The 27,963-nt window shown below is 36.4% G+C and overlaps 1 protein-coding gene across 8 annotated transcripts in view; it reads right to left on the reverse strand.

The window, feature by feature from the left end:
• Positions 1-2,517: 2,517 nt before the first annotated feature.
• Positions 2,518-27,963, reverse strand: part of TBL1XR1 (TBL1X receptor 1) — a 153,394-nt gene continuing 127,948 nt past the window's right edge. For 7 of the 8 annotated variants that reach the window (XM_036448137.1, XM_036448133.2, XM_036448136.2 and 4 more), the window contains 12 exons: positions 27,582-27,804; positions 26,809-26,941; positions 26,268-26,409; positions 23,422-23,485; positions 23,244-23,341; positions 21,970-22,030; positions 15,856-15,977; positions 15,639-15,713; positions 12,605-12,732; positions 11,855-12,020; positions 8,329-8,430; positions 2,518-7,260 (listed from right to left, as the gene is read on the reverse strand). In XM_036448137.1, the coding sequence (XP_036304030.1) occupies positions 7,234-7,260; positions 8,329-8,430; positions 11,855-12,020; positions 12,605-12,732; positions 15,639-15,713; positions 15,856-15,977; positions 21,970-22,030; positions 23,244-23,341; positions 23,422-23,485; positions 26,268-26,409; positions 26,809-26,941; positions 27,582-27,747 (1,284 nt within the window). In that variant the 5' untranslated portion in view covers positions 27,748-27,804 and the 3' untranslated portion in view covers positions 2,518-7,233. The remainder of the gene's footprint in view (positions 7,261-8,328; positions 8,431-11,854; positions 12,021-12,604; positions 12,733-15,638; positions 15,714-15,855; positions 15,978-21,969; positions 22,031-23,243; positions 23,342-23,421; positions 23,486-26,267; positions 26,410-26,808; positions 26,942-27,581; positions 27,805-27,963) is intronic. The other variant, XR_006742045.1, reaches the window with a different exon arrangement.

Here is a 27,963-nt window from a genome sequence, read left to right on the forward strand (position 1 = left end):
CTAAGGGAAAAGAGGCCAGTGCCCCTGACTAAATAATCAGGTAATGCATGTTTTAAAAATTCTTGTGGCACACTGGTTGAAGATCACTGCTTTGTGGTATAGGGAAGTGCTTGTACTTTATAGGACAATAGTCCCTGACATTTTCAATGAAAAAGTGTTTCCGAAATCAATATTACAACCCATTAAAAAAAAAAAAAAAAAAAAGCATGTATGAAAAATGTCTGAAAGGATACATATTAACAATGGTCACAACTGAGGAGGAATTGGGAGCTTGGAAATGGGAATTTATCATTTTCCAATTTCTGTATATACATATACTTCTATGGTACATAAACAAGCATTAAGAGCAGCACACATACCTAGTAGGGCAGGAACCTTATTTTAAAAAAGGTTTTAATGAACTCTAGATTTATCAACATTGCTAAAAAAGTAAAATTTACTTACCTCTAATTTAGTTGTGATTTATCGTAAGACGTATTTCAACACCATGTTTGTCCAACTTCAAATAAATTTATTTCCATATGCTAAAATATTTCAACCACTTCACTGGAAATAAAGACATAGTACACAGCTACATTTTTTATGTCACATTAAACTCAATTTAGTTTAGCACTGTAGGTAGACTTTTATTACGCTATCCATGCTGAATGTGCAGTTCTCCATTTCTGTCCCCTACTTGGGGATACTGCTTGTCAAGTTGGGAAATCAGACAATTAACCAAGGGTTAAGAATTTGTTTGAATTCCTTTTACTTTTAAAAATCTTTCCATCAGTCAAAAAAAGCTTTTATGGAAAAGAATCTGACAGTGTGTAGATTTTTTAAAACCCCCTAAACTTGAAGATATGCATTTCTGGAAGCTGATGTTTTCAAATGTCTGATCTCAGACTGGGTTCAGTGTGACTGGATTTTTACTGCAAGAGTTTCACTTCCTGACATTTCTATTCAATCCCCGAACGAAAGAGTCCTATCCAGTTGCCCTCCAAACTCTGCTTTAGGTATTTCTGGTAGAGCCCATTCTGACACTGACTTACTTACTATTATTGTGTTGTTTGTTTTGTGTGTTTTTTAAATAAAATTGAGGTATCTTTTTCTATGTAAATTCCACCCCACTGGTTCTAGTTCTCAAAATGTGAACTGTTTGCATAATTGATCATACAAACCCAAAAACCAAGAAACATTACTAATTGTCTTCTGTACTTTACTAAACACTTTGTGTTTAATATATTTTAAATTATAAAGAAATTACAAGGAACTCCTAAAAAATTTATACAAAAATATTACAAGTTAGGACAAAGCATTGCGATATGACATTTGAAAACATGCAGAAAAAGTAGCATAGGGTTAACATTTCATTGTTGACAGAGTGCTCTGGAGAAAGTACCACAAAACTACTATCCACAGTGGCTTTCCTTCCACTGCATCTGCGGATGAATATACTGAAACAGTAAACTTTAACCTGATCTGCTATGTATTATCACAGGTAAGAAATCTGACCTACTGTATAAAGTGTAACAACTATGAAATAAAAAGTAACCCTTTCTATGAATACTCAAAATTTATTTCAGCTTCACCTCAGGCTTCTACAGATTATAATTCTTAGTAGACCAACACTTTTTGAAAAAGTGTAAAGTGAAATATTAACAATCTATGCCATGCAATAAAAGTTAACCCTTTGAAAATAAAAGGCTGTCAGAAAGTTCTAGCGACCTGCATTAGCTTATCATTTAATAAAACATGACAAGGCTATATCTCTATTAGTTTCTCCTTAAGGAAATGGAAGGGACAAGTAAAAGACTGGGAAAATACAAGTTTTTACAAAACAAAACAAATGACCCATGATTCTTTTTAAGTCTCTAAAAGGAGTTGGGCTTAATTAAAACTGGAAGGTGCCTAGTATTTCCTTATAGATTATAAGTTTTGTTAGCAATATAAGCAACTAGCTAAAGAGGAAATTACTAAATAGGTTTATATGCAGAAAAAAATGTCATTAAGAAAGTTGAGCATCCTATCCTAAAAATCAAGCAAATGAATCTGAGGTCTCTTTTAGTTTATGTGAAACAATGTCCTTTAAGTACAATAATTATTTTTCAAAATAATTCAGAATTATTCCTTAGCTGATTAAATGCTCTATTTTAATAAAAATAGTAAGTAACCCTTCATTTAAAAAATCTTATCTCTGGCGAGAAGTAATAAAATAGTAAAATTTGTAATTTTATCTATGGGCTTACTGTAATCTATGTATCTTAGAAAACAATATATTTATGAAAACAGTGGTTTGTGTTCTTATGGCAGTTGTTACAATTAGGAACACCAGTATGGGAGAGAACAAACATGTAATATGTTATGAAGGCTAACTCAGAGCAAAAAAGTTTATTCTACAATAGAACATTGGAGGAGTAAATGCAATTAAAGTGTAAACAAGAAATTGTAAACAAGAAATAGCATCCCTCTCTTTGACTAAATAGTCTATACAAACTACATAGATATCAAAGGTTTTATATATGTACACAGCCAACATAATATCAAAATATATTTTATTCTGGACCTCTTTCAGATCTGATTCAAATTACAGTTGTCAAAGCAATACAATGCAAAGGGAAACTGCAACAACAACAACAACAAAAAATGTGCCTAGAAAGGATAAAGGATCATTGGGGACAAATCATTGTGATGTGGAACCAAAATACATCGTAAGTGTAACTAACATGGTCCAGGACAGCATAGAACATCTATAATCAGTCTTCCTTACACAATAATCATGAAAACTGAACAATAAAGTTCTTCAACATGTACAAAAAACTGTCATGGGCTGGTTTACACTTTTACAACAGTTTTAAAGTTAACTGGATAACTAAAGAAATGATGCAGACATTTTAATCCAGTGCTATAGGTAGGCTCACAGAATTAGACCCAAAGGATTTGTAAAAATCAAAATTAGAACATTACAACTACAATGTCAAAGTCAGGAAAGAAGAAAATCACTTCTGTATTTAGGGATTACAGAGCTACAAAATGCAGTCTGTGTTTTTGTTTTTAATGAGATGGATAAGTACATCAGACTAGATATAACATGCAGAATGTTTTTTTGAACTTATCCAAAAATCCAAAGAAAACATCATGAAACAGCTTACTAGAAAGAAAAAAAAGTAAAGAAAAAAGCCTGTTATTCACCCTGCTTCAACACTGTCAACATAAAGGCAGAAATAAAGAATGCTACTAATACTTCAGAACTACTGATATAAGACATCAAATTTCTAAATCAGTGTATTTTAAAAAGTGAACGCTTCCTCTGTTTTCTCTCTCTCCTCTACATTAACTAGAATCATGTTAAAATAAAACAGATATTGAATGTGACACTTCAGAGCTACTACTGGAAGGAGTAATAATTCATAACTTCCCTACCCTCCTTCCATCCCTGCTGATTCAGAAGGGAAAAAACCAAATAAACCCACAAACCAACCAGGGTCTCTTGTAGATTTGCTGCTATTCCCCAAAATGTTGGCATTTGCTGCCATGCCACAATGTTGGTCCACTGAGTAGGATTCTGTGGAAACTATCAACAGTAACTCACCAAATGCAAGTACCATCCTTAACATGTGAGAATAAATGCAGGTTCTATCCAAGTGGACAAATGCACTTACGAAAATGAAAACTGTTTTTGAGAAGATAAACAGCACTACATTTGAAATTTATTTTTCCTGTTCACATAAAGATGATCATTTGTGATTCCTTTAAATAGCAAAAATGCATACTCCTCTTCAGGCCTCTATTCAATAGTTTACATTACTCTTAACAAAATCATTCTACATAAACAGCTCCTTAAAAATAGTACTCTCTCATTAAATCTAATTTGACAGAAAGAAGTTTAAGGAAAAAGGAGTGCTTTATAAGTGAAAATGTACAAATCTTTGGCCTTTCTCTTGACATTTTTATATGTCAAAAAGCAAACAAAAACAAAAAAAAAAAACCACCCTTCATGTAATTCAATCTTATGATTACTTTTGCACCATATTTGTTTTTTACATCACAAAAGGAGGCACTTTCAGTATCTATAAAAGGGGTTAAAATCCTAAAACATACTTAGAGAATAATTAAAACAGAATTCAATACACTCTAAGACCTAGCAGTAAATTAAGTTACCACTTCTAAAAGCCATTTGGACATCAATGATGGTACCTGATCAACAACAGGAAATGGGGATTGGATCAAATATAAGAGCTTAGGGAATTTCCTACATGGAGAAGAAGTAAAATCCCTTATGATGTTTAGGAGTCACAGCTGTTCTTTATTCTATTTTAATCAGTGAATATTCTATTCATTCAAGTTTTCCTTTCTATTTTTCCTTATGATTAGCTTCTTAACAGTAGCCTAAACAAAAATGATATATAATGAATACCACAGAAAATCTACTGGAGTCAGTTGAACTTCAGGAATAAGTTGTCGGGAAAAAATGAGCAAGAACTTCAAATATAAAACTTTACTTGCTGTGAAACTTGGTCTCTTACAATCATGTTACTGCTCAAATTAGAGGCAATCTGCTTTTTATCTACTGGAGCAGCATCGTGGCACATCAGCAGGCAATGATGATGTTGAGAACAGCAGCAAAAATAAAATTGTATGCTCACAAAGAACCCAAGCCTACAAAATGGATACCTTCCAGAAAAAGTTTACACTTAAAAGACCCAAGACATCAGGATAATAAAGCTCTGTATTTATAATCTTTCATATGTCCTATTGTGGCTATTATGCTTAGGTAAAACAGCTAAAAATAAAAAAAATAAAAACAGAAAAGATGACAATACCATAAAAATGTAGCTATTTGGCAGCTATACTGCAGAACTACTTGACCATCTTTTAATCAGCTGGGGGAGAAGTCAATAACTGTATGCAAATGAATAAATTGTCAATATCAAAATACAAAAGTACTATCAATAATCACCTCTGACTTTCAGATTTAAATTCAGTGCAATTGACAAATGCATCGCTAAAGGAAAATGCAGCTTAAACATATGCAAAACATTTGTGTCTATTCCTGGGAGCACATTAAAAATTATTGCACAGATTTTTTTTATTTTTATTTATTTTTTTTAAAACAACAACAGAGGTTAACCACAGATGTGGACCTCCAGCAATAAAAGCAGGATTTCAAGTGCCAGATACTCAGCATATTAGGTTTCCTACATAAGTCACAGGGTAATAGTTCTAAGTATCTATAATGTGATCCAAACCCTAAAAACAGCTGGCACAAAACCATCATAAATGACTGCCTCTCTGGATGTAAATTTTTAAAAATATTATTACAGTATCATAGTCCCCACAAACAACAACTGGGGTACATAAAACAATGTATTATGGAATTAAGTGTATTTATTTTACTTAACAATAGCAAATGCTATCCTACCTTAGTAAAACCAAGACTTGCTTCAATCAATGCTCTTATGTAAAAATAGCGGAACAACAAATGCTGAAAATCAAAGCTGCATTACTTAGGCTAAATCACTTTGTACTTAAAACCTAGGTTAAAATTTTAGTAGCAAAGGCCTCAAATAATTAGTAATAGGAATAGTGTTATAAATTTGCTAAGCGATTCCTTAATTAAAATCTTTGAGAGAGAAATTTGACAACTGTTCTGTTCAAAACTGACAGTTCTGGCTTCTCACCTTAACCACAACAAACTTGTTAATCACACATACGAACACAGTCCCATGCTATCATTGGTCAATTCTCTAAATTTTCGCTTTTAGTTGCATGAGCACAAGAGGAGGTTTGATCTGATACCTACATCCTTAAGAAAATACTTGATATTATAAACAAAATAAAAGACATGATATAGTAGTGATTACTGAGGGGAAAAAAAATAGCAGCTTAAATCTATCTATATTTGGGGGGGGGATTTAGTCACAAGTACCACAAATGCAGAATCAGAGCAGCAGGGAAGTTAGTGCAATTATACATTTAAAAAAGAAAATAGGAATCACTGCTATTTAAAAACACCTTGAAGCAAGTCTTGTTTTAAAGATTGTTTTTAAACTAAGATAGCTAACATTTTGCCACGTAATGGCAGTGTTATATGCCGTTATCTTGCTTTGTATAAAGAAAAGTAACATGAGAGATTTTTAATACTGGAGTTTGGTTATATTACATATTTAAGCTTCTACACAGAATGATGGACACTTTTGAGAAGCTAATCCTTATCCAGAAACATTTTAATCTCTTAAAAAACAAAGCAAAACAAACAAATAAACAAACAACAAAAACCCCAAACCTACTTTGCTCCTTTTATAATAGTGCACATTTTACCATAATTTAGTTATGGCTACAAAACTTCAGAAGACTTTTTTTTTTTTTTTTTGCATCTTCTCTATGGTATTTTTTGTTTTTTAATTTGTGCCCTCCTAGTTTTTAATTGGCAGAAATATGTCCCAAAATAGAAACTACTTCATTTAAGCCACATCACAAAATAAAACGAAATAAAACAAACAAACAAAAAAAGAACAGAGCATAATACCCTTTTACTGATGTGTCTTACAGATTGACGTGACCAAAGTCATATATTTTCATTAATTTCCAATTTCCCCTTCCACAACATGCACCAATTGAATATATGCTCTGGGAGCCATAAAAGGTACCAAACATTATCTTTTCAAAAGAATGCATTAAAATATTTTTTAATAATTTTTGTAAATTGTGAAAAAAAATATAAACAAGAAACTGATTCACTCCCTTACTTCATGCATCCATAAACTAAACCAAAAACAAAAGTTTAAAAGCAAGAACAAACTACTGCTGCAAGTTTTTGTAAGTCCATTTTCTCTGTACATACAAACTGCTCAACTATTGAAGGAAAGAAAAGAATATAATCCACGGTGTCTGCTGATTCAAAGGGGATAAACAAGGCTGTTATTAGTATCCAAAAACTGGTACATGTATGGTCTGCTTTTATAATGCATATTTCTTTCTTCTGTTTTTCATATCCAAAACTTCTAAATGCTATTTTAGGGGCACAGCAGATTAGATTCCAGCACTTGGTGAACAGAATTCACGAGCTGTGACAAAATTCTGTCGTCTTCAGGGTGCAATTTGTGTATATACACTGTATGTATATATTTCCTTTAGATTTGGCTGTAGTGGACTGGCCATGGTTCAAGTGGGACGATAGCAGTACATGGGTCAGGGACAGTCATTTTGGCTATGTACACATTCATAGTCGGTCCATGGCTTCCAACTGTAGCGCTATTTCCGAAGGTCTAATACACAAACCTGTAAGAAATTAAAATAGTCAACCAGTGTGTTAAGAATTTCATTATACAACTGTAACTTAACTTTTCTATAGTACAGTTTGGAATCTATTTCTTGATTCCAAGTTCACAAAGCTGGTAAAGTAATAATAATCATGGCAATGGGCACTTAACAGAACTCAGATACATAGTCTAATCAGGCGGGAGGAAACGACGGGCTAACACTACAGAGGCAGAACCATGGCTAACATTTTGAAGATTTACTCTCTGCTAACTAAGAAGTAAAAAAATGCTCAAAATAACCCTAGCCAGTTTGACTCAGTGGATAGAGCATCTGCCTGCAGACTGAAGGGTTCCAGGTTCGATTTCAGTCAAAGGCACATGGCCGGGGTTACAGGCTCAATCCCCAGAAGGCAGCCCATTAATTATTCCCTCATCATTGATGTTTCTATCTCTCTGTCCCTCTCACTAACCTCTCTGAAATCAATGAAAATAAATAAATGAAAGTTTTAAAAAAATGCTCAAAATAAACCATTTCCTATCTTTTGGATCTTAACAAAACATACTGCAGATTGTATTAAACTACAGCTTCAGTAAATAGCTAATGGCTGTACCCTATCCATCGTCCCTTTGCTTTCAGAGCTTCAGAAGTCATAAATAACATTTCTGTAAAGAGCTGACCAACCTCACCCTGAAAAGTCTCTCAGTATCACATATTCCTCAAATGCAGAACTCAACTCCTTTATTTCCCCTTCCCTGGCCACCAACACTCTTCTGAAGAGAAGAGAAAGTAGAAATAGGCAATTAAAATTCAAATCTCTCATAGTGGTATTCTGCTATTCCTAATTTCACTAAGGAAGCTTGATTTTAAAAAATAACTGTCAATTTCTTGATTATGAACACTCTCTTTTGGCAAAGGTAGCACAAAGTTTGTTTCTTTTTTTTTATGAAACAAACATGAAAAATATACAGCTTTCAGTAAAAAAGATCAATACCATATCATAAAATTTATTTTGAAGAGAACACTAAGCCACATGTATTCTCTATGTTTACACCCACACACCCGCTGGAAATACTGTATTATACTTACTGAACCATCTGATGCACTGGCTCCAACCTTGTCTCCTGCTGCATTCCAGCAAACTTCAAAAATTCCACCTGTTCCCCTGTAGCTGTGAACTAGAGCACCCGTCTAAAAATATGAAAAACAAAATTTTATAAATACTAACATATTGATGTAAAAATATTATAAGGCTTTATTTCTAGCAATCAAAGATAGGATTTAGATTACTCCAAAGTAAATACAAGCTCTAAAATACTATTGTAGAAGAGTGATTTGAGGATCCTTTCATAAAAAGAGAACACTAATCTGCTCTCAACAGATCATTCACAGTCAGATTCTCCAGAACTGATAACCATTCTTAACTAAGGCACCTTTGGCCTCTCTGACACAATTATCAATGGTTAGAAGTGAACATCCAACGTATGACTTAAACTTTTGATGATGTTATTAAAAGCTGTATGAGTTTGGCCAACTTGTAAAGACAATTATAGTGTGAGTCTGTTAGGTATTCCGTATTAAGTAAAATTTCTTAATAGAATAGACCCCTAAGCTACAGTTAAGAAAGAAGCTAAAAAAATATATACGTGCATAATTCTCAAATTCTTAAAAAGTATAACTAGGAACACTAATAATTTCATTATCAATTTAGCCAAATCAGAAGTATAATTAAATTTTATTTCTTCAGCAAGAGGAACAATAATCGTTCAGCTGCCACTGATTAATTAAAACACAAAAAATGTACTGTCTTAAGAAACCAGTCATTAAATAGGGCAAAGGCCAGGGGTTCTGCTGGGAGAAAATGGACAATGAAAAGTGGTGTTCTGCCCTGACAAACAGGATGGCATCTCTCAGCTTTAAAGCAGCCTAACAGGCCAAACGAGAGTTCCTAAAAAGAACACGTTAGCAGTCATGTACCTTGTAAATACCTCCCAGCTAGCTAACCCGAGTATATCACTAGAAAGTCTATTTTCCTTGCTTTCCTCTTCAGTGTGTCTGAAAATACTTCAGAAACCACAGATGCACTGCCAAGGCTGATCACACTGGGAAGGCTCTACTGCTTCCTAATTTTTCTTTTCCTACCTAAAATTTCTAACAATTTAAGAGATTAATTAACAAGTATGAATACAGGTCTTGAATATCTACAAGTAATTTAGAAGAGAAAGAAGTGGTACCAACAAAATCTAAAATCTGCTGATATATAAAAAGTAAAATCTATAGGACAGGCAACTTTGGGGTAAGAAAACAAAAACTTTCTTTTATTATAAAAGCACTGACCAATTTCTAAGCTTGAGTTAAACTATAATTGAACCAAAATAGCATGGTCAAAAGCCAGAGCTATGACATTAACAAAGGTCAATGGATCATTAGCATCTACTCAAATCTATATGTATATTCAGACCAGATTTCAACAATTTACCTGTCAAATGCTTAGGTAACATATCACCCAAGTAATGAAAGAAAAGAACTACAATCATATATGATAAAAGGATAATGACTGTCTCCTACACTAAAAACTCATTAGATGCACTTTACTATTTTCAAACTTAAAAAAAAACGTAAAATGACATTTTTGGTACATAACAGTGATATAACAAAACAGCACAGATAGCTGCTCAAAATGCCCTTAAAAACCAATCAATATCTGCCATTAGAATTCTCAAGTCCTTTTTCCAAATTTCATGGAAATTGATTTTCTCACACTGGAGTAAATTAGTGATTGAAAAGGTATACAACAGACAAATTATCCATATATTGTATCTAAAAAGCCTCTGTATTCGGCCACAACAGAAAGAGTAATGTGAAAGGAAAGCCAAGGGGGAAATGAACTAGTAGACAGAGAGCACAACAATGTGCCAAAATCCATATTGTTCCAACATGAGCAACAACCAGTAAATAAAAGGAATCTATTTTTTTAAAGATGATATTTGTGGTTAACAATAAAATCCATAAAACACCTCAGAATAAATTTAGAAAAAGAAAAGTCTTTATAAAGAAATTATAAAACCTTACTGAAGGGAAAAAAATATGTAATTAGAGGGACTTAAAAAATTATAGTTATCAAAGCCATGTTAATGATACAGGAATATACAAAAGCATCTATGAATAAATCACACAAGAGCTTCATATATGAAAGAAGTGGTATTATGGACAATAAATTGTACTGACATAACTGGTTATCCATCTTCTAAGAAAAAATTAGACCTCTAGCTCACACCATATATAAAAAACAAATTCCAAAGGAGTTAAAAATATAAATGTAACAACAAAATAGAGAAAGTATAAAATGAAAGAATCATATTGCTTTTACACGCATGCACGCACGCACGCGCACACACACACACACACACACCCCTAGATACGACAACAAAAACTAATAAAACAGTTGACTGTAAAGACAGAAATGGGAGGCAAAAGTTCTCAGTGTATACCTTTTACAATGTTTTGGTTTTAGGGATGAAGCCCACCTGGATGAGTAACTTAATCAAAAATAATACTTGAGCCATGGATGGGTGGCTATTAGTTGGAGCATTGTCCATATACCAAAAGATTACAGTTTGATGCACTGTCGGGGCATGTATGGAAAGCAACCAATCAATGTTTCTCTCTCTCTCTCTCACTTCTAAAAAATCAATAAAAAATATAGCCTCTGGTAAGGAAAACAAAAACAAAACACTTGAAAATGATGATTTAAGCAAAATAGTCTGACCAGAAGCAATGGAGAGTAATATAAAGAGAAATAGACCACAATAACTTACTGTGGCTATACTACAACCAGTGAAGTGCTGGATCATGGGAGTCAAGTGACTGCTATGAAAGAAACTGTATGGCCCTGGCTAGGTAGCTCAGTTGGTTAGTTGTCATTCCAATAAGTCAAGGTTGAGGGTTTGATCCTCCATCAGGGCACATACAAGCAGCAATCAATGAATGCATAAATAAGTGGAACAACAAATGATGTCTCTCTCTCTCATCAATTAAAAAAAAAAAAGATAACAGAAAAAAAGAAACAGTATATGTAGAATAAAAACTAAAATGCTGAAAAGATTAAAAAAATAAAAAAGAAAAGCAACAAACAGGCTATTTTCTCCACTTTTAGGAAAGACACTCTATAGCACTGTCCCTAAATGGTGGTAGAGGTTTAAGTTTGTTACATTGTGTTCAGTCATAAAATCGTGTCCCTTAGGACATTTTCATTGCTCATATAGATTTTTTCAAAGACAATCTTTTTAGAAAAACAAAAACAAAAAAAACCTATATTATTTAATAAATGCACCTTAAACTCTCACATTTTAGGTCTGCAAAAGTAATGGAAAAAATAAAATGAAGAATCTAATAAAGTTGTTTCTAAAATCTGATCATATCATGAAAATATAACTTCAGTTGGTTTTCATTTTTAATTAGCTGTAATTTCTTTTTTAAGTATTCATTTAAAAACAAGAACTAAATTCAGGGCACAAAAGGAATTACAACCAAAAAGGAAATTCTATGTACAGGCTAATGCTTCTTACTGATTATGAGAGTACTTGACTATTCTTATACAGACATATAGACATACCTGTGTATTCCAGATGTGCACACATTTATCAAAAGAACCACTTGCGAGATACCTGCCATCAGGACTGAAAGCTACACTGTACACAGGCTCTTGGTGTTTTGTCAAGGTATGGATGCAAATTCCTCGGTCTACATCCCATAATCTAACAGTAGAGTCAAAAGATGCACTGACAGGGAGGAAAAAATGTTGTTTTATAAGTAATGAAACACTCTCAGCCCACCCCCAATATACAATATTCATCCATTCCTAACAGCCAGCACAAATTCCTCATGAGAAGCAGACTGGGCTGTTAGAAAGAAAGTGTTCATGAAACCAATCTACAATGAGAAAAGGCAGCTTCAGGGCATCCCCAGGTCCCTGAATTGCAGCACATAAATGAACTAACTCACTGTATTCCTTTGCTCTTTAAATAATTCCTTTATATTAATCCAGGGTTTTGAACACTGTATTGACTATATTTTTAACTTTATAAATTCTTTTAAATGCTGAAGAAATTTTATTGAACTGTGCCTCAACTATTTGGATAACAATCACCAGCAAATATTTGATATCTCCAGACAAAAAAATCCATTATGACTTGAAATAAAATAAAACTCCATTTAAAAGTTCCTATTTAAATATATATATATACATATATTCTTTGCAGGATACATTCCCACTTCATGGAATCTTCCCCTAATTTTCTGTCATATTTATTAAAGTTGCATTTGTAGAAGACTCATAAAAGGAAGAGTAAGACATAACTATTACCTTGCTAACATAAGATTGGCATTTGGATTATTTGTCCCTGGTCCTGTTGGACTCCACTTGATAGTATAAATTTCTTTATTATGTGCTTGCAAATCATGGACACAATTGTCTTGTTTCATACTCCATATCTAAGCAAAAAAGAAATATGTATGAAAATACTTTTCCATACAAAAGGTACATTTAAAACACTACTTTGACAATTCAAAATGTAAGTGCTATAACCAAAACAATGTTTATAGAAATCAGGGATTATTTGGAAATAAACTAAGATGTAGAATATACTTTGCATTTTCTCTTTTAAAAATGACAATTCTTTCCAAATATTCTCTACTGTGAGGCTTCAAGACTGAATTAACTGTAGTTCTAAAATTACTTCTGATAGCTGCAGATGGTATCTACACTAATAAAAGAGAAACATGCAAATTGACCATATCTCCACTACACCCACAAGCCAATCAGGAGCGATTATGCAATTTAATCCAACCAGGACGGCTGGGGCCATGGAGAAAGCAGGAGGCTTGGGTTTCCCCAGCAATGGAGGAAGCCAACCCTCCCGCAGTCCTGGCCTGCCCTGGCTGGTGTTCAAGGCTACAAAGTTTCAATTATAGAAGATAAATAAACTCCAGATACCAGGGCCTCCCCTTGGGTTGCTGGGGGGCATGGCTAGCCTGCAAACCATCACAGGCCCCTCACCAAGGCCGCCCCATGTCCCAAGGGAACCCCCACTCTGATCCAGGGCACCCTTCAGGGCAAACCAGCAGGCTCCCATCTGTGCACCAGGCCTCTATCCTATCTAATAAAAGAATAATATGCAAATAGACTATCACTCCAACATACAAGATGGCTGTGCCATATGGACACAAGATGGCTGTCACAAGATGGCTAGCAGGGGAGGATAGTCAGGAGGGACCAGGCCTGCAAGAGAGGGCATTTGGGGGCAATCAAGCCTGCAGGGGAGGGCAGTTAGGGGTGACCAGGCCAGCAGAGGAGGGAAGTTGGGGGTGACTGGGCCTGCAGGGGAGGGCAATTAGGGGCAATCAGGCTGGCAGAAGAGCAGTTAGGCATCAATCAGGCTGACAGGGGAATAGTTAGGGAATGATCAGGCTGGCAGGAAGAAGCAGTTAGGGGCAATCAAGAAGGCAGGCAGGCGAGCAGTTGGGAGGCAGCAGTCCTGGATTGTGAAAGGGATGTCCCATATTGGAGAGTGCAGGCTTAGCTGGGGGACAATCCCCATTTCGTGCACTGGGCCTCTAGTCCTATATAATAAAAGGGTAATATGCAAACAGAATGGCAGAACAACCGACCAACCAACAGAAGTGTAATATGCTCATGATCTGCTAACGCTGCTCAATTGCTCACTATGACATGCATGACCACCAGGGGGCAGATAGTCAACTGATCGCTATGATGTGCTCTGACCACCAGGGGGTAGATGCTCAGACTGGTAGGTTAGCTTGCTGCTGGGGTCTGCCAATTGAGACTGAGTGAGATGGGCTGGACATGCCCTGGAGCCCTCCCTCCCTTGTTCTCTCCCTGGCCCGATCATGCCCTGGTGGGGTCCCTCAGCATGGCCCGCACCCTCTAGCAATCCAGGACCCCTTGGAGATGTTGGAGAGCCGGTTTCAGCCCGATCCCTCAGGCCACTCCCTTCAGGAGGGTGCCAGATGCAGCACAAGCCTCTCCAAATTGGAATTGATTGGGTGCAAGCTTGTGGCAGGCACAATGGAGCCGGGATGAACAGGGGCGGCAGGTAGGAGCTACAGACAGTATTCGTTTTAACCCGATCCCTGCAGGCTACCCAGAGGGACCCCCCCCCACCCATGCACAAATTTGTGCACTGGGCCTCTAGTAACTCAATAAACTCCTTAGGTGATGTTTCTAAAATGTTTAAGATATTAGTTTTTATGCTGTCCATTAAATAAAAGATTAACATTATAAATTGCTCTTAGAATTTAAAACCAGAAAACATTTTACAACAGAGAAAATACATAAGTGACTTACAAATAAACTATGATTCATGTATGACACCAGAGCATAGACAACAAAAGAAAAAAGAAACCAAGACTACAAAAAATTAAAAAGTTTTCACAGAGCAAAGGAAACCAGTAAAGTAAAATAAAAAGGCAATCTTACAAAATGGAGAAAAAAACTTATCCAATATAGGGTTAATTTCCACAAACATATAAAGAACCCCTTCAACTCAACAGCAAAAATACTTATACTGATAGAAAACGTTTTTACTAGCACTGTTTGCAAGGAAGTCCAGGCTTGAGGAGGGGGAAAAAATCAAACTAAAAACAGCAGGTATTTAAGGAAAATCCTCCTACATTACCAAGGTTACATTTAGTCTGTTCCTGGGAGGAGGAGCAGTTTTCCCTAATGAGTATGATAGCTATAAAGGTCACTATGTCTGCATGTGACTTTTTCAGTAGTTAGTATATTGTAGAAAAGGCTTCATTAATTTTGGAGATTAATATTAGGTTGTTCTTTATATCAAAATGTTTTTTTCCTCTTACTGAGGTTTGTGATATGCATAGGTCTTTAGTTACACAACAAGAAAAATGTAAATTCATGCTGAAATGTAAATACTGGCATGTCATCTAGGCTTACTCACCTATTAAGTGATTCTCTGCAATCTACCAGTTTCCAGGCAAGGGTGACATACATTACTACCATAGCAAAATTAATCATTTTCAGACTTCAATCAAATTCATGAATGCTACAGAGATTTAGTTTCTTATTAGTCAAATCTTTACATGTGCAAATACATTTATTGCACCAATATGTGACTTTCTAATAGTGAAGACAATTTATAACAGCACATATCCAAGTACTGTAAATCTCATCATGCAGCCATCCTTTTAAATGGAATTTATTTGCTCCATTCAAACATTTGAAATAATTCATAAAAGAAAATATAAAGAACAAGGTTTAAACACTCAATGAACTATGAGACATTCTACAGTGTTCAAATGTCCTACACAGTGACACTGTATGACATCTCTATCCCATTTCTCCCCGCTATCCAAATTACCTTCAAAGTCATGTCATCAGAACAAGAGGCCAGGAGATTGCCAGTTGGGTCCCATTTGATAGCATTTACTTCATTCTAAAAATAACAGTAAATATTTACATTTTCATTTTATAGATCAGGTTGCTCTTTGGTCATTAAACATACATAATTCAAACCCATTCTGAAACATTACTTATTCACCATAATCACTTCAAAGAGGGGAAAACCCGTTTCTCACCGTGTGTCCCTGGAATGTTTTAATAGGTCTGTCTTGTCCTAATTTGCAGACGTGAATGCACATATCTGTACTACAAGAGGCAAAGGTGTTGTTGCTCTGCCAGTCAACATCCAATGCTGGTGCTGAAAAGAAAAAGGCCAGGTTAGCAGCATTCGTTCCACAGGTACTGCTACCTCAGAGCCTTCACTTTAAACCATGGTTGGGCATTAAGCATTCTAATGGAAATGTAAAATTCTACTTTATACTTTTAAAAATTGAATTTTTAAAAATTATATCTAAATATAAAAAATATTAACACATGTCAGGTTAGTTGCCTCCATGTCAAACACAGGCTAATAAGGAAGTACACTGGCCTGGTAACCAGGAAGTCAGTGTTCCTGAGGGCATACTCTGAATTACTAGCACTGGGTTTCTCATTTGTAAATGATGCTACACTTTTTATTCCTAAAAGTCTGTGTTGGCCCGGAGCAGCAGCAGCCAGGCTCAGAGCAGCATCAGCCAGGCCCGGAGCAGCATCCAGGACCGGAGCAGCCAGGACCGGAGTGTTGTGGGGTCGAACCCTGGGTTCAAAATGAAAGGAAAGAAGGAGCAATGCAGCTAATTCGGGTACCGGATTGTTATGTCCGTCATCACAATGGACTCAGAGAAGCTCCTGTGTCCCTTCACCCAAAAGGACTGAGAGTTGCCCAGACGACAGCAAAGTGGAAGAAGAAAACTGAAGGCTACGCAAGGGACTGAGGTGCCAACATGGAGTCATCTGAAGAAATTAAAGACTGAAATGGAAGCTAGTTCTTTAATCATGTTCCTGCTTATGCTAGCATCTGTTAGCTTCCAGTCTTCTGCAAAGTCTTGTGCAGCAAATCCAAGGACTTTGTTGTTATTATTTAATAGAAAGAAAGGAGGGAGGGGAGGGGAGGGGAGGGGAGGGGAGGGGGGGGAGGGGGGAGGGGAGAGGAGGGGAGGGGAGGGGAGGGGAGGGGAGGGGAGGGGAGGGGAGAGGGGAGGGGGGAGGGGAGGGGGGAGGAGGGGGGAGGGGAGGGGAGGGGAGGGGAGGGGAGGGGAGGGGAGGGGAGGGGAGGAGAGGAGAGGAGAGGAGAGGAGAGGAGAGGAGAGGAGAGGAGAGGAGAGGAGAGGAGAGGAGAGGAGAGGAGAGGAGAGGAGAGGAGAGGAGAGGAGAGGAGAGGAGAGGAGAGAAAAAGAAAAAGAAAAGTCTGTGTTCAATGAACAAGAATCCTTGGTTCTGCCACTCCCTAAGTAGTAGTGGGCTCTCAGTAAGCCACTTAACCTGTCATGGTATTTTCTTCATCTAAATAAATGGAAATAAAACCTTTAAGCTTAGTACACAAGGATATTGTGAAAATCAAGTGAGAGGTATTTATGAAAAGTACTTTGTAAATTATAAGCTAGGCAAATGTTACACTGAATAAGTAGCATTCTCAGCATCTCAACTAATAAATGTAATATTATATATGATTCACAAATATATTTTATTCTAAGAGATTCCTATCAATTAACTCTTAAAATCACCTCTTAAAATCTATGTCACTGAATTTCAAACCTCTGAAGCCCAAAAGCTGTCTGCATTTATTACTTATTTTAGCTCTACTATGATTAAAGATTCTTCCTTTCATTGTCCCCTGCTAAAAGGTGCAAATATTCTATAATTAGCAATGCAGATTAAGGTAATGACAAGTAATCGGGTTAAGCAATAGGAGCATACCAAAAACAATGGATTTAGAGCAGGGATAGACATACTATGACCCATTAGCCAAGAATAGTTTCTATATTTCAATTGGCTGGGGAGAGAGAAAAAATCAAAAGACTATACCTGATCAAAAGAAGATCTAGAAATGTGAGAATTTATATGCAATTCAAATTCATATATAAAGCTTTATGAAAATCCAGCCAAGCTCATTTGGTTACATATGGCTTCTTTTATATTGCAAGGGTAAACTTAACTGCAACAGAGATTCTACAGCTTACAAATCCTAAGTTATTTTCCAAACCTTTACAGAACAAGTTTACCATTTAGAGTAGGGGTGTCGAACTCAGTCAGAGAAGGGGCCAAAATCTAAAATCCAGCCTAAATCGCGGGCCGAATGGTTTACTGAACAGTCATAAACTGTCATTGTGATGGAAACGCAGCGGAGTGCAGTGATGACAGCACGGTGAGGGCCACATTGCAAGGCCTGGCGGGACGGATTTGGCCCGCGGGCCTTGTGTTTGACACATGTGATTTAGAGGAAACAGAAAAGGTCAAATTTAAGCTGTGTATCCTCATTATTAGAGATATAAAAGATTTAATAAAGGTATCTATGGGAAGGGAAAAAGAAAGCCACTCTGTGTATATATAATTATAATAGTAATAGGCAATATTGAAACTAAATATATTATAAATGTGTGTTCTGAGCACTTAGATTGATAAGCCAAAAAGTACCTCATTATGTATGAGGGCTTGCAACTATGGAAAGGAGAAGAACAAGAAGAACCAGACGAAGAAGGAATTAAAGCATTTACAACTCAAAGAAATATTTACTCAGAATTTTGGGAACTATATATAGCAATACATTTAAAAAAAGACAAAGGACAACAGTGAAACCTAATTTCACTGGCTAGAGACTAATCAGGTAAAACACTAAAATCGAGACTGCAACTCAAGGAAGCTAACGGTAGTAACATGGCCAGAAACTACTAAAGAACTAGCTTCGTGTATATTTCCACAATGAAAAACCAGGGATCAGGAACCTACCTGGACTGAGTCAGTAAAGTAATACAAAATGGAAAAATAACTTACTATGAAGCTTACTCTACAGGAGGTATAAAATATTAAATCCTCTCCCCAAGCAACCTTATGAAAACTACAGTGGTATATAAAAATATTAACATAAATTCACCTACAAAAATTTCAAATTTTAAGAATTCCCACCAGATTAAAAAAAAAAAATGAACAAGAAACAATTTTGGACTGGGCAAGAGGTGTGAATGGCAGTATGGCAGTGACTGCTACTGTCATAAGGCAACTGCTCGGGATGGCCAGGTCTCCTCCCTCCCTCGAGAAACAGTCTCACCAGTCCCCAGCTTCTGAGTGCCTGGGTGCTAAGGGCTCCTTTCAGGGGCAAACTTCTTCAGAGAAGCAAACTTCTTCTGAGAATCACCCTGCTCTGTTATTTCTACTTACGCAAAATGTGGCTAGTACCCAATAGCTGGTGGTATGTAGTTACAGGGTAAAAGGGTAGGTTAAAAAAAACCCAGCACCCTTGGCTCAAATGAGAGAAATTCTGAGGTGTAAACACACCTCCCAGAACAGTGTCTGATGGGGCTGAACACGGGCTGTTTCACCAGAAACCCTCCCTTCCTGGGCCCTTGAGCTCTTTCCCATCCTGCTTCCCACACTCCTCCACTTGTTTCTCCTGGAAGATTTCCTTAATAAATCACTTCACTCAAATGCTTGGCTCCAGGTCTGCTTCTGAGAGAATCCAACTTAAATCAGCCAGAAAATAAAACTACAGGCCAACTTTGATTGGCACCGTGTATGAACTCTGCTGCCGTCTGTGTGCATCACGATTCTGAGTAATACAGAGGACTGTTGGCGTGTCACCGGCTCTTAGGCCCACTCCTTTCCTCTCTGCTCTCCTGTGCTCCGCACCTTGGGGCTGACTTCCCCAATCACATAGTACAGCACCCTGTGCCTACAGAGTTCCCACAGTGGAAGACACCATCATGAATCCGAGGACAGCAGAAACAAAGAAGACAGCAATTTGTTCCCATTTCTTTCAGACTTGGCAGCTGCTGGGATTACTCCATGTTGCCTGTTCCTGCCAGGCGGCCGCTCCGCTAAGGTTCTGATTCACACCGGGCATTTGGCTCTTGCTGCCTTCTCTAAGTCTTAGGTTTCTGGCAGTTGTTAAACTCTGAGTTTCCTCATATTCCTCTGTTTTTCACTCTTCCAACACCTCTGTAACTATTTCCTTGTATTAAATCCCCTTTCTTTCTCATGCCTGGAATCTGAGTAACTACTTATACTACACTTTCGTTTTTGTCATTAAATACGCGACTTAAGATATTTCGAAAACAATTTTAACTATGATTCTTAGGTAAATAATTTGTTCAAGTAGGAAAGTAAAGAAAAGTGAAAAAAAATTAATTCTAATATATTGCTATGAAAAAAGTCAAGTATCTGTCCTGATGCACAAGGACATTAACTTGGCACAAAGCTCTTGACAAAATGTTAGTAGATGAAAATAAGTAGTGGTATTCAAACAGAATACAGTTAGGTTCAAAACAAAAACAAAGAGTATGTGCAGGTACAGATACTGGAGGAGGCGGGGAATGCTGCAACATGAGCTGAGTGGTTAATGCTGGATACAACCGGCTCTTAAGGTGCAATGGTTATAGATTGGTGCAATCTAAGAACATATACCTCCTTACTTCTTCTTTATTCCTAAAATAAAATGAGTCCAGGTAACGCATGTTCTTTAGGGTAGAAATAGACCTCTAACATAAAATGTACTTTAATGTAAGTGAGACATGAGATGTGTGTTCGCTATTACTGGACTCATTTTACACACAATAAGTCTAAGAAAAGTTAATTTGCCCAGGGTAACACACTTTTAAAATCCTGAAGCTGTACCACTGTCTGTGAAAAAGATTTGATTATAACCAGTTACTCCTTTAGTCAGCCTCCTACTGAAAGCTCTTCTGAACCAAACCAAAACCCTGAAAGCAGCAGTTAAATCAAGTAATATTAAAATTCCTGTTCCAATTGTTATTGGGCATCTTGTTCCAATTTATTATCAGCTACTGTCATCAGCAAACTACCTGAAAGCAGGAACAAAAGTTCTAGGCTGCAAGAGAGCACATGTAATAAACTCTTGTCTCCACTCATCTGGTTACAGGCAGTCCTTGGGTTACATTGGACTCAGTGTACATCGTTTTGTGGTTATGTCGCCATCTCCCATATATATATCAATATATATATATATATATATATATATATATATATAAAATTCTGTCATTTCGACGTATGTACATATGTGCTTCATGTTTTTTATTATTTATTTACCAAAAGTAAAGGTCAGGAATTGTTATCTTTCTTTTAAATTCTTTTTTACTGTTTCACTTCTTTACTGCTGTGTATGTGCTCCGTGTAAGTGACGTAGGTGCTTATATAGGTGGGTTCCAACTTATGGCAAAAATAGCATTACGTCGCACCATAGGAATAGATCTCCAACATAACCCGAGGACCTACTGTATACCTACCTACTGTGTAGCTATACATCATGGAGTACAATATTTTGTGGGTCAGACCTATGGATTTTAAGTATCAATTTATTTCTTAAAAAAAATCCACCTATAGCACCAAAGTTCCAACATCATTGGAAAAGCCTCATTTTTATTTTATGTACACAGGTAGACTGATTTAGATACATCAATCCAAAACGAGATGTAACAATATCTAAAGTTGTAGAAGTTTATACACTATTTTCAGATACGTTACTTAATTTTGGCCTTATAACAGACAGGCATTATTATCCTCATTTACAGATAAAGAAAATGAGGCTCAGAAAGGTTAAGTGAAATGCTCAGGGGTTTTTGTTGTTGTTGTTGTTGCTGTTTTAAATGTTCTGATTGATTTTCAGAAAGAGAAGAAGAGGGACACACAGAGAGAAACATTGATGAGAGAGGAGCATCATCGGTTGGCTGCCTCCTGCATGGCCGCAACTGAGGTATGACCGGAATTAAACCTGGGACCCTTCAGTTCACAGGCCAACTGCAGCACTATCCACTGAGCCAAATCGGCTAGGGCGAAATGCTCAGTCTTAAAGCTTGTTAAATGGAGTAAAATTGATATCCAAACCTAGACCTCCTAATTCAAAAATTTATGTCCTTACCATTAAAGAGTATCAAATGCTCTGTTATGATACATTTCACAAAAACTTTTGATGATCTGGGCAATTAACAATCTGAAACTCGTGGAATATCAACCCTTCAAAGAACTAGTAACAAGATTGATACTTGATAGATCAAGATTTTAAATGAATTTAAGTAGTTAAAATATAATTAGAAAAACAGAGGAAAAAAAGTCCAGTTCTAATGTAAATTGTGAAAGTTTACCTGAATGAAAAGGAAACTGCTGCTTGGCTTCCCCAGTGTGTGCGTCCCAAATAATTGTTGTCTGAGATCAAACAGGAAGGAAAAAGATACTGTTAAGTAGTTGAAAGGAATTTATTATAGAGGCATACATTAGATTCCTCACTATATTAAAGCAATATGAAATGTCAGAGTGGAATTAATTATTCGCATTTACTTTTTGCAACAGTACAACAAGGTTATACTCCACATTCAGGGTTGGGGGGAAGGGGATATGATTATTAAGTACAATAGTTTAATTTTTCCTTGATGGTTTTTTTAAGTCAACTCACTTGAAATAACAATTATTGATTTATCTTCAATGTACCAGACATTATATTAGACTGCTTTAAATATTCCACTGCAATAGAGTATTTAATGTAAGATTTTCATAGCTCTTCAGCTATAAGGAGAAAAATTCTTGGTTTACAAAGTAGTCAGCTAATTCTCAGTATTAAGATTTTTTAAAGCTCACATTTACATATAAAGGCAGCTTGAATTTTGACAATACAGTATTTAAAACAATGCCTTTCATAATAATTACATCAAAGTATGACATATATGCTATTTTACCATTCCTTTCCATATTCTCCCACCACTGATTTTATACCTTTGGGGATGGAAAGTTGCACAGTGCAGCAACTATTAACAGGGCTTTCCCCTAGCATTCCTGGCCTCCCTCACTTCTCTTCCCTCTTTTCTCTCTATTTCCCTTTTGTCAATGCACCCAGTTACCTACAAACATGTATTCTCCTAGGTTCTGGGGAAAGGGGATGATCTAAGGAGAAAGAAGGCCATATTTTCAACTTGTGAGTATTAACCAGTTTAAGTAAGTGAAAAAAGCTGGAAAGATCCTGCATTTCTTACATTTTCAATTAAGTACCAGGAGTTCACCTAATAAGACTGACTGGCTCTAAGATTTCCTATGGAATCACTCCAGAGCCACACTCACTGATGAGATAAACTGTAACTTTTAGAAGGGAAGCAAAGATCATGGGAAGTGTGACATTCATTATAGCTCAAGTTCCAGCAAAAACAAGTAGTGTAGTCACACAGATAAAGAATAAAAGGTATTTTATTTTGTAGGTTCAGAAGTGAGCTGACAGAAAAATCTAAGAAAGTATATCTATTACTATCATAAATTCATTCCTGAATTTCCCAAATATAAATATTTTAATGCTTCTGTAATTAGCAGAGAAAATTTCTTTATTACATTAATCTTATATATGTGTGTATATATAGGTTTAATGTTCTTTTACCTTGTCTACTCCAGCACTTAGGATGAAATTTCCTTTCTTATTCCATTTTAATGCAAATATAGGGCCTTTATGCTGCCCTAATGTGCTAGCAAGGTTACCTAGTATTAAAAAGAAAGAAATTAATTACTTCATCTTTATAATTTAAACCAACAAGTGAAAAGAAAAATGCTTCACTTACCATCTTTAGTCCATATTCTGGCAAACCCATCGTATGAACCAGTTGCTAGAAGCGTACCTTCACTCTGTGGGAGAAACACACTTCTTTCAACTATGTAATCCAGAAAGGGCATTTAATTGTTGTAAGAACATTTCATGTTTAAATCCTAGGTATAGCAGATCCTTGATATTCTCTGCTACAAAATCTGCCCAATTGGGAGAGCCTCCCAGGCGAGGAAACACCCTTCACTGCTGGGAAGCTGGCGCTTTGGCAGTACCTCGCCAGTGTGCGAGCCTATGTCCGAATCTCACAAAGCAGGACCACTCACTCCCCTGTACGCTGAGGTCTACTGCATCCTTATAGGCGCACACGACTGAAGAGGGGAGGCTGGTAGACTGGAAAGGACATCAAAATCATCATCTTTTAATGATTCAGTGTAAGTAAAAAGCAAAACATACTAAAATATCTCATTATGATTAAAAGGTTTTATATGACCCTCTTTAAATCTCTGTCTAAATAAAGTATGTTGCATGCTACTAACAATATTGCTGTTTCAGATGATCAGATTCTGAAATGTCATTGAATGTTTCTTTCCTTTGTTAATTCTTTCCAAATATGAATCCTTACCAATAAAAATGCAACACAAGAGTCTCAGCAGAGTATAAGTGACTTGACAGTAAAAGAAGTTGAGTAGTTTCCTAGAACCACTTCATTAGGAGAGCATTCCAGTTCCTCTAGTCTCATATGCCCTGACAAATGGCACTAGGGAAGGACAGTCTAACATTCTATGGAAATGCAAGTTACAGAGTACACGAAACAAGACTGCTGCTAGGATGAGCAAGCCTTATTGGAGACACAGAATGAAATTCTGTCTTACACAGTACTTTCTTGATGCTTTTTGGTCAGGGAACCAAAACCAGCATCTTCCTTTTCAGACCTCTCAGGCCACTTAGCTCTAAAGGTAAGTGACAGAAAATGCTAGGTCTGGGGGCTGTAGAATCAGACCTGCCAGGATTTTAAAAACCCCTGTGGTTCTACCCCAGGAAGCAGCAGCCATGTTGAAGCCAACAGCAAAAGCTTATTTCGAAGCTTTGCACAATGGTAAGTTTCTTTTTTCTTTTTTGATATATTTTTATTGATTTTAGAGGAGAACAGAGAAGGAGAGAAAGAAAGAAGCATCACTGACGAGAGAGAAACCATTGACTGATTGCCTCCTCATGCTTTCTACTGGAGATTGAGCCAACAATCCAGACATGTGACCTGACCGGGAATCGAACTATAACCTCCTTGTTCATACAAGTGTGCTCAACCACTGAGTCACACCAGCTGGGTGGGAAGTTTCTCTTAAACTAATGGTCCCAAGTATTTTAGTACATGGACCACTAAAGTTGGAAAAAATACTTGAACCATCAAATATGTCTGGCTCCTACTTTAGTCATGAGAAAGAACCATTAGTCAAGGATAATGCTTTTGCCTTTTAATATATTTTTGAAAAGTCCATGATTTAAAACTAATTTGCATTTCAAATCACCAAGCTCAACAAATCAATGTTGGTTTACCATCTTTTTCAGTGTAAACTGTAAAATTCATTAAATTAACATGGTCTCTGAGCCAAATAGCTGAAGGATGCTATAAGGTTTTTGACCTAAGCTATAATAAGGTCCCATATTAAGAAGATATTAGTCATGACCCTACACCAACCAAATAATACTGCAATGTGATAAAACCTTCTTTCATTTTTACAACTGCTAACTTTATAAGGGAAAGGTAAATACATTACTGAGAATTTTAGAAAGGAATGCTAAAACAGAATAAAACAAAACATCAGAAATAAGAGGGGGGGGGGGAACACCCTAGCTATGAGTTCTGGAAGAATCTTATGGAAACAAAACTTTAGCTGGAGTAATCACTTTTAAGAATAGACCTCGTTCCTTGGGGTGACATTTGTAAGGTTCCTGGAAAGCCCCATGCAAAGCTGTTAAGCAGGAGCCAGAGGAGGAAGGATGTTCACTTGCTGAAGAAGGAGGGCAGAGGGGAGTTGGAGAAAGAAAGGTTGGAGAAAGAAAATTGGATACAAAGTTAAAAGGCAAGATGAAACAAAGGAAAATATATAGGAACCTTATAAATGCGGATTTTTCACATATTAATCATAGGAATAGAGAAAAAAAAACCACAAGAACAATGTTAACCATTTATTAGAAACTACAAGGGTGAAGCTTTATCAAAAATAAAAGTCAGAATAGTTAAGTTGCCCCTGAAAGATATTAAATCATATATTGAATCAAAGAATTATTAAGAGTACTACAGCTAAATAAAGCTTGGAAGTAATCTAGACTAATGGTCCCTAAATGGCAGTTAGTTGGCTATGAAGTTTTCATCAGATCACAGCAAAATGAGAAAAACAAGAACACGTTTTTTATTATATAGCTTTCTCTTAACTCAGCACAGGATTTACTAGCTAAGGACTTAGAATGTGTCTGCTAGTGATTCTCATCTATTTCCTTATTTATGTAGGAAATTACCATTACCATTACCATTTATGTAGGAAATTACCATTACCATTACCATTACCATTACCACACTTTTCCTATACATGTGAGGAAAAGGAAGCAAGCGGTCGACCACCAACCTTAGGAAGATTCTGCTGTTAGGTAAACAGAAGAGTTGGAAGCTGAACCTTGGTCTGACTGCTCAAGGGCCAGCCTGTGTTTTTAACATATTTGGGAATGAGGATTCCTAGTTTGTTGTTCTCATTAGTTAGTGAAATTTAAAAGTATCTGAAAAGGGGACAAGCCCTGTTATCAGTCTAAGGCTCAAAGAAGTGAATTAGTAATTACATCCACCATGGACAGTATGGTGATACTCACATTCCAATCTAGAGAAGTCACGTCCTTGTTGCTGGGGACATCTTGCCCTCCTTCTCGTATACAATGTCGAAGTACTAACTGTGTGGAGCCACTGGTGCTATTTTCACTAAGATTCCATATTCTTGCTGTGGAGTCTCCAGACCTAGAAAGTATGTAACATATTTTAAATACTCTTAATATTCTCAAGTATCCCAGAATTAAACATACACACACACACACACACACACTCAAAAAAAAACCACACACACAAAAAAATAATTATATCCTAAATTACTAAGGCAAATAAAACCAGAATATCAGGAATTTCCATTTCCAGTATTTTTTCTCTGTCTCCATTTTGAGGGCCCCAAACAACTCCATTTTGAGTTTAATGAAGACTTCCAAGGTTACTTTTATGAAGGAATGATGATTTATAGGGGCAAAAATGAACACTAATAAGCAACAGAAACCTAAAAAACGTTAAATAATGTACTTATAAAATGTAATAGGTTCAGCAAGATCTTTTTAAAAATCCATTTCAGTTTCACTTTGAGGAACATACCCGGATGCCAAGAGATCACTAACAGGGTTCCAGGCACAGATGAACACTTCAGATTCATGGCCCCGTAACACAACTGCCTTGTTAGGAGGGATTTCAACATCCCCATCTACCTCCATCATATCAGTATGATTATCTGCAGCACAGGAAAGAAGAGGAAAATTCCAGTCAGGTAATATTGCAACATGCTGGGGAAATCTCTCTTTTATAAAATACAGTGTAACTTGAATACACAGTATTTATCACATGGAGAATAAATTCTTATCTTTAGTCAAGTATGGCCAAGATATATATGTCTGAGTATGTGTTTAGAGGTGGGGGTTAGAGGATGAGGGTAGAGAAGGACTGCAAAAGGTTAGACCCACAAACATGACTAAAGTTGATAAAAAGGTTTGAACATGTAATCCATGCCAATACTATTCTGAGTTCCCACCAGTAGGGGTTGCTGATATCATTCTTATAACATGAGAGTTGCCTTTATAGCTCCATGTCAGAGCTTCACTGTATTTGTTAATGACTAGTATTACACATTTTATTTAGAAATCAAATGCAGACACAAAACTCATTTAACCATAAAAAAAATATTTTTTGAAACAAAATCTATATATGTAAGCCCCACTTTCTGAGCTTGGTTTGAAAATGTGAACTGTGTGGTAAGAGTTAGGGGAACAAGTTGGAGTAAATGACAAATATGGTGTTATTTCAGCTTACAAGAGGTGACATCCCTATCACATTTCTTTTGAAAAGGAATTTTTAAAAATTCTATCTCAGCTCACTTGCAATAGTATGTGCCCCATTCTCCTCCCCATTTGCTGTGTTTTCTCCATTTTTCGCAGATCCTTGTTGGTTCGTGGCAGCTGCTGCAGCTGCTGCAGCTGCTGCTTGTTGCTGTGCAAGCTTGTCTCTGTAAGCTTGTTGTCTTGTTTGTACTACATCAGGCATTACGGCATCTATCAGTGACAGAGATTCTATTGGTCGACCATCGAACAAGGTACCATCCTGGATTTGGAAAAGAAGAAAACCAAAGGTGCCATATTTAGAGTAATTTGTATTCATACAAGTCCACAGCAGAAATAAAAAAGCTTCATTCCAAGATAAAATATTTTTAGATAATTTTCTGAATGTATGTAAAAAGGAGTCAGAAGGAAACTGAAGAAA

The sequence above is a fragment of the Pipistrellus kuhlii genome, unplaced genomic scaffold (genome assembly GCF_014108245.1).
Source record: "Pipistrellus kuhlii isolate mPipKuh1 unplaced genomic scaffold, mPipKuh1.p scaffold_m20_p_2, whole genome shotgun sequence".
Classification (NCBI taxonomy): domain Eukaryota; kingdom Metazoa; phylum Chordata; class Mammalia; order Chiroptera; family Vespertilionidae; genus Pipistrellus; species Pipistrellus kuhlii.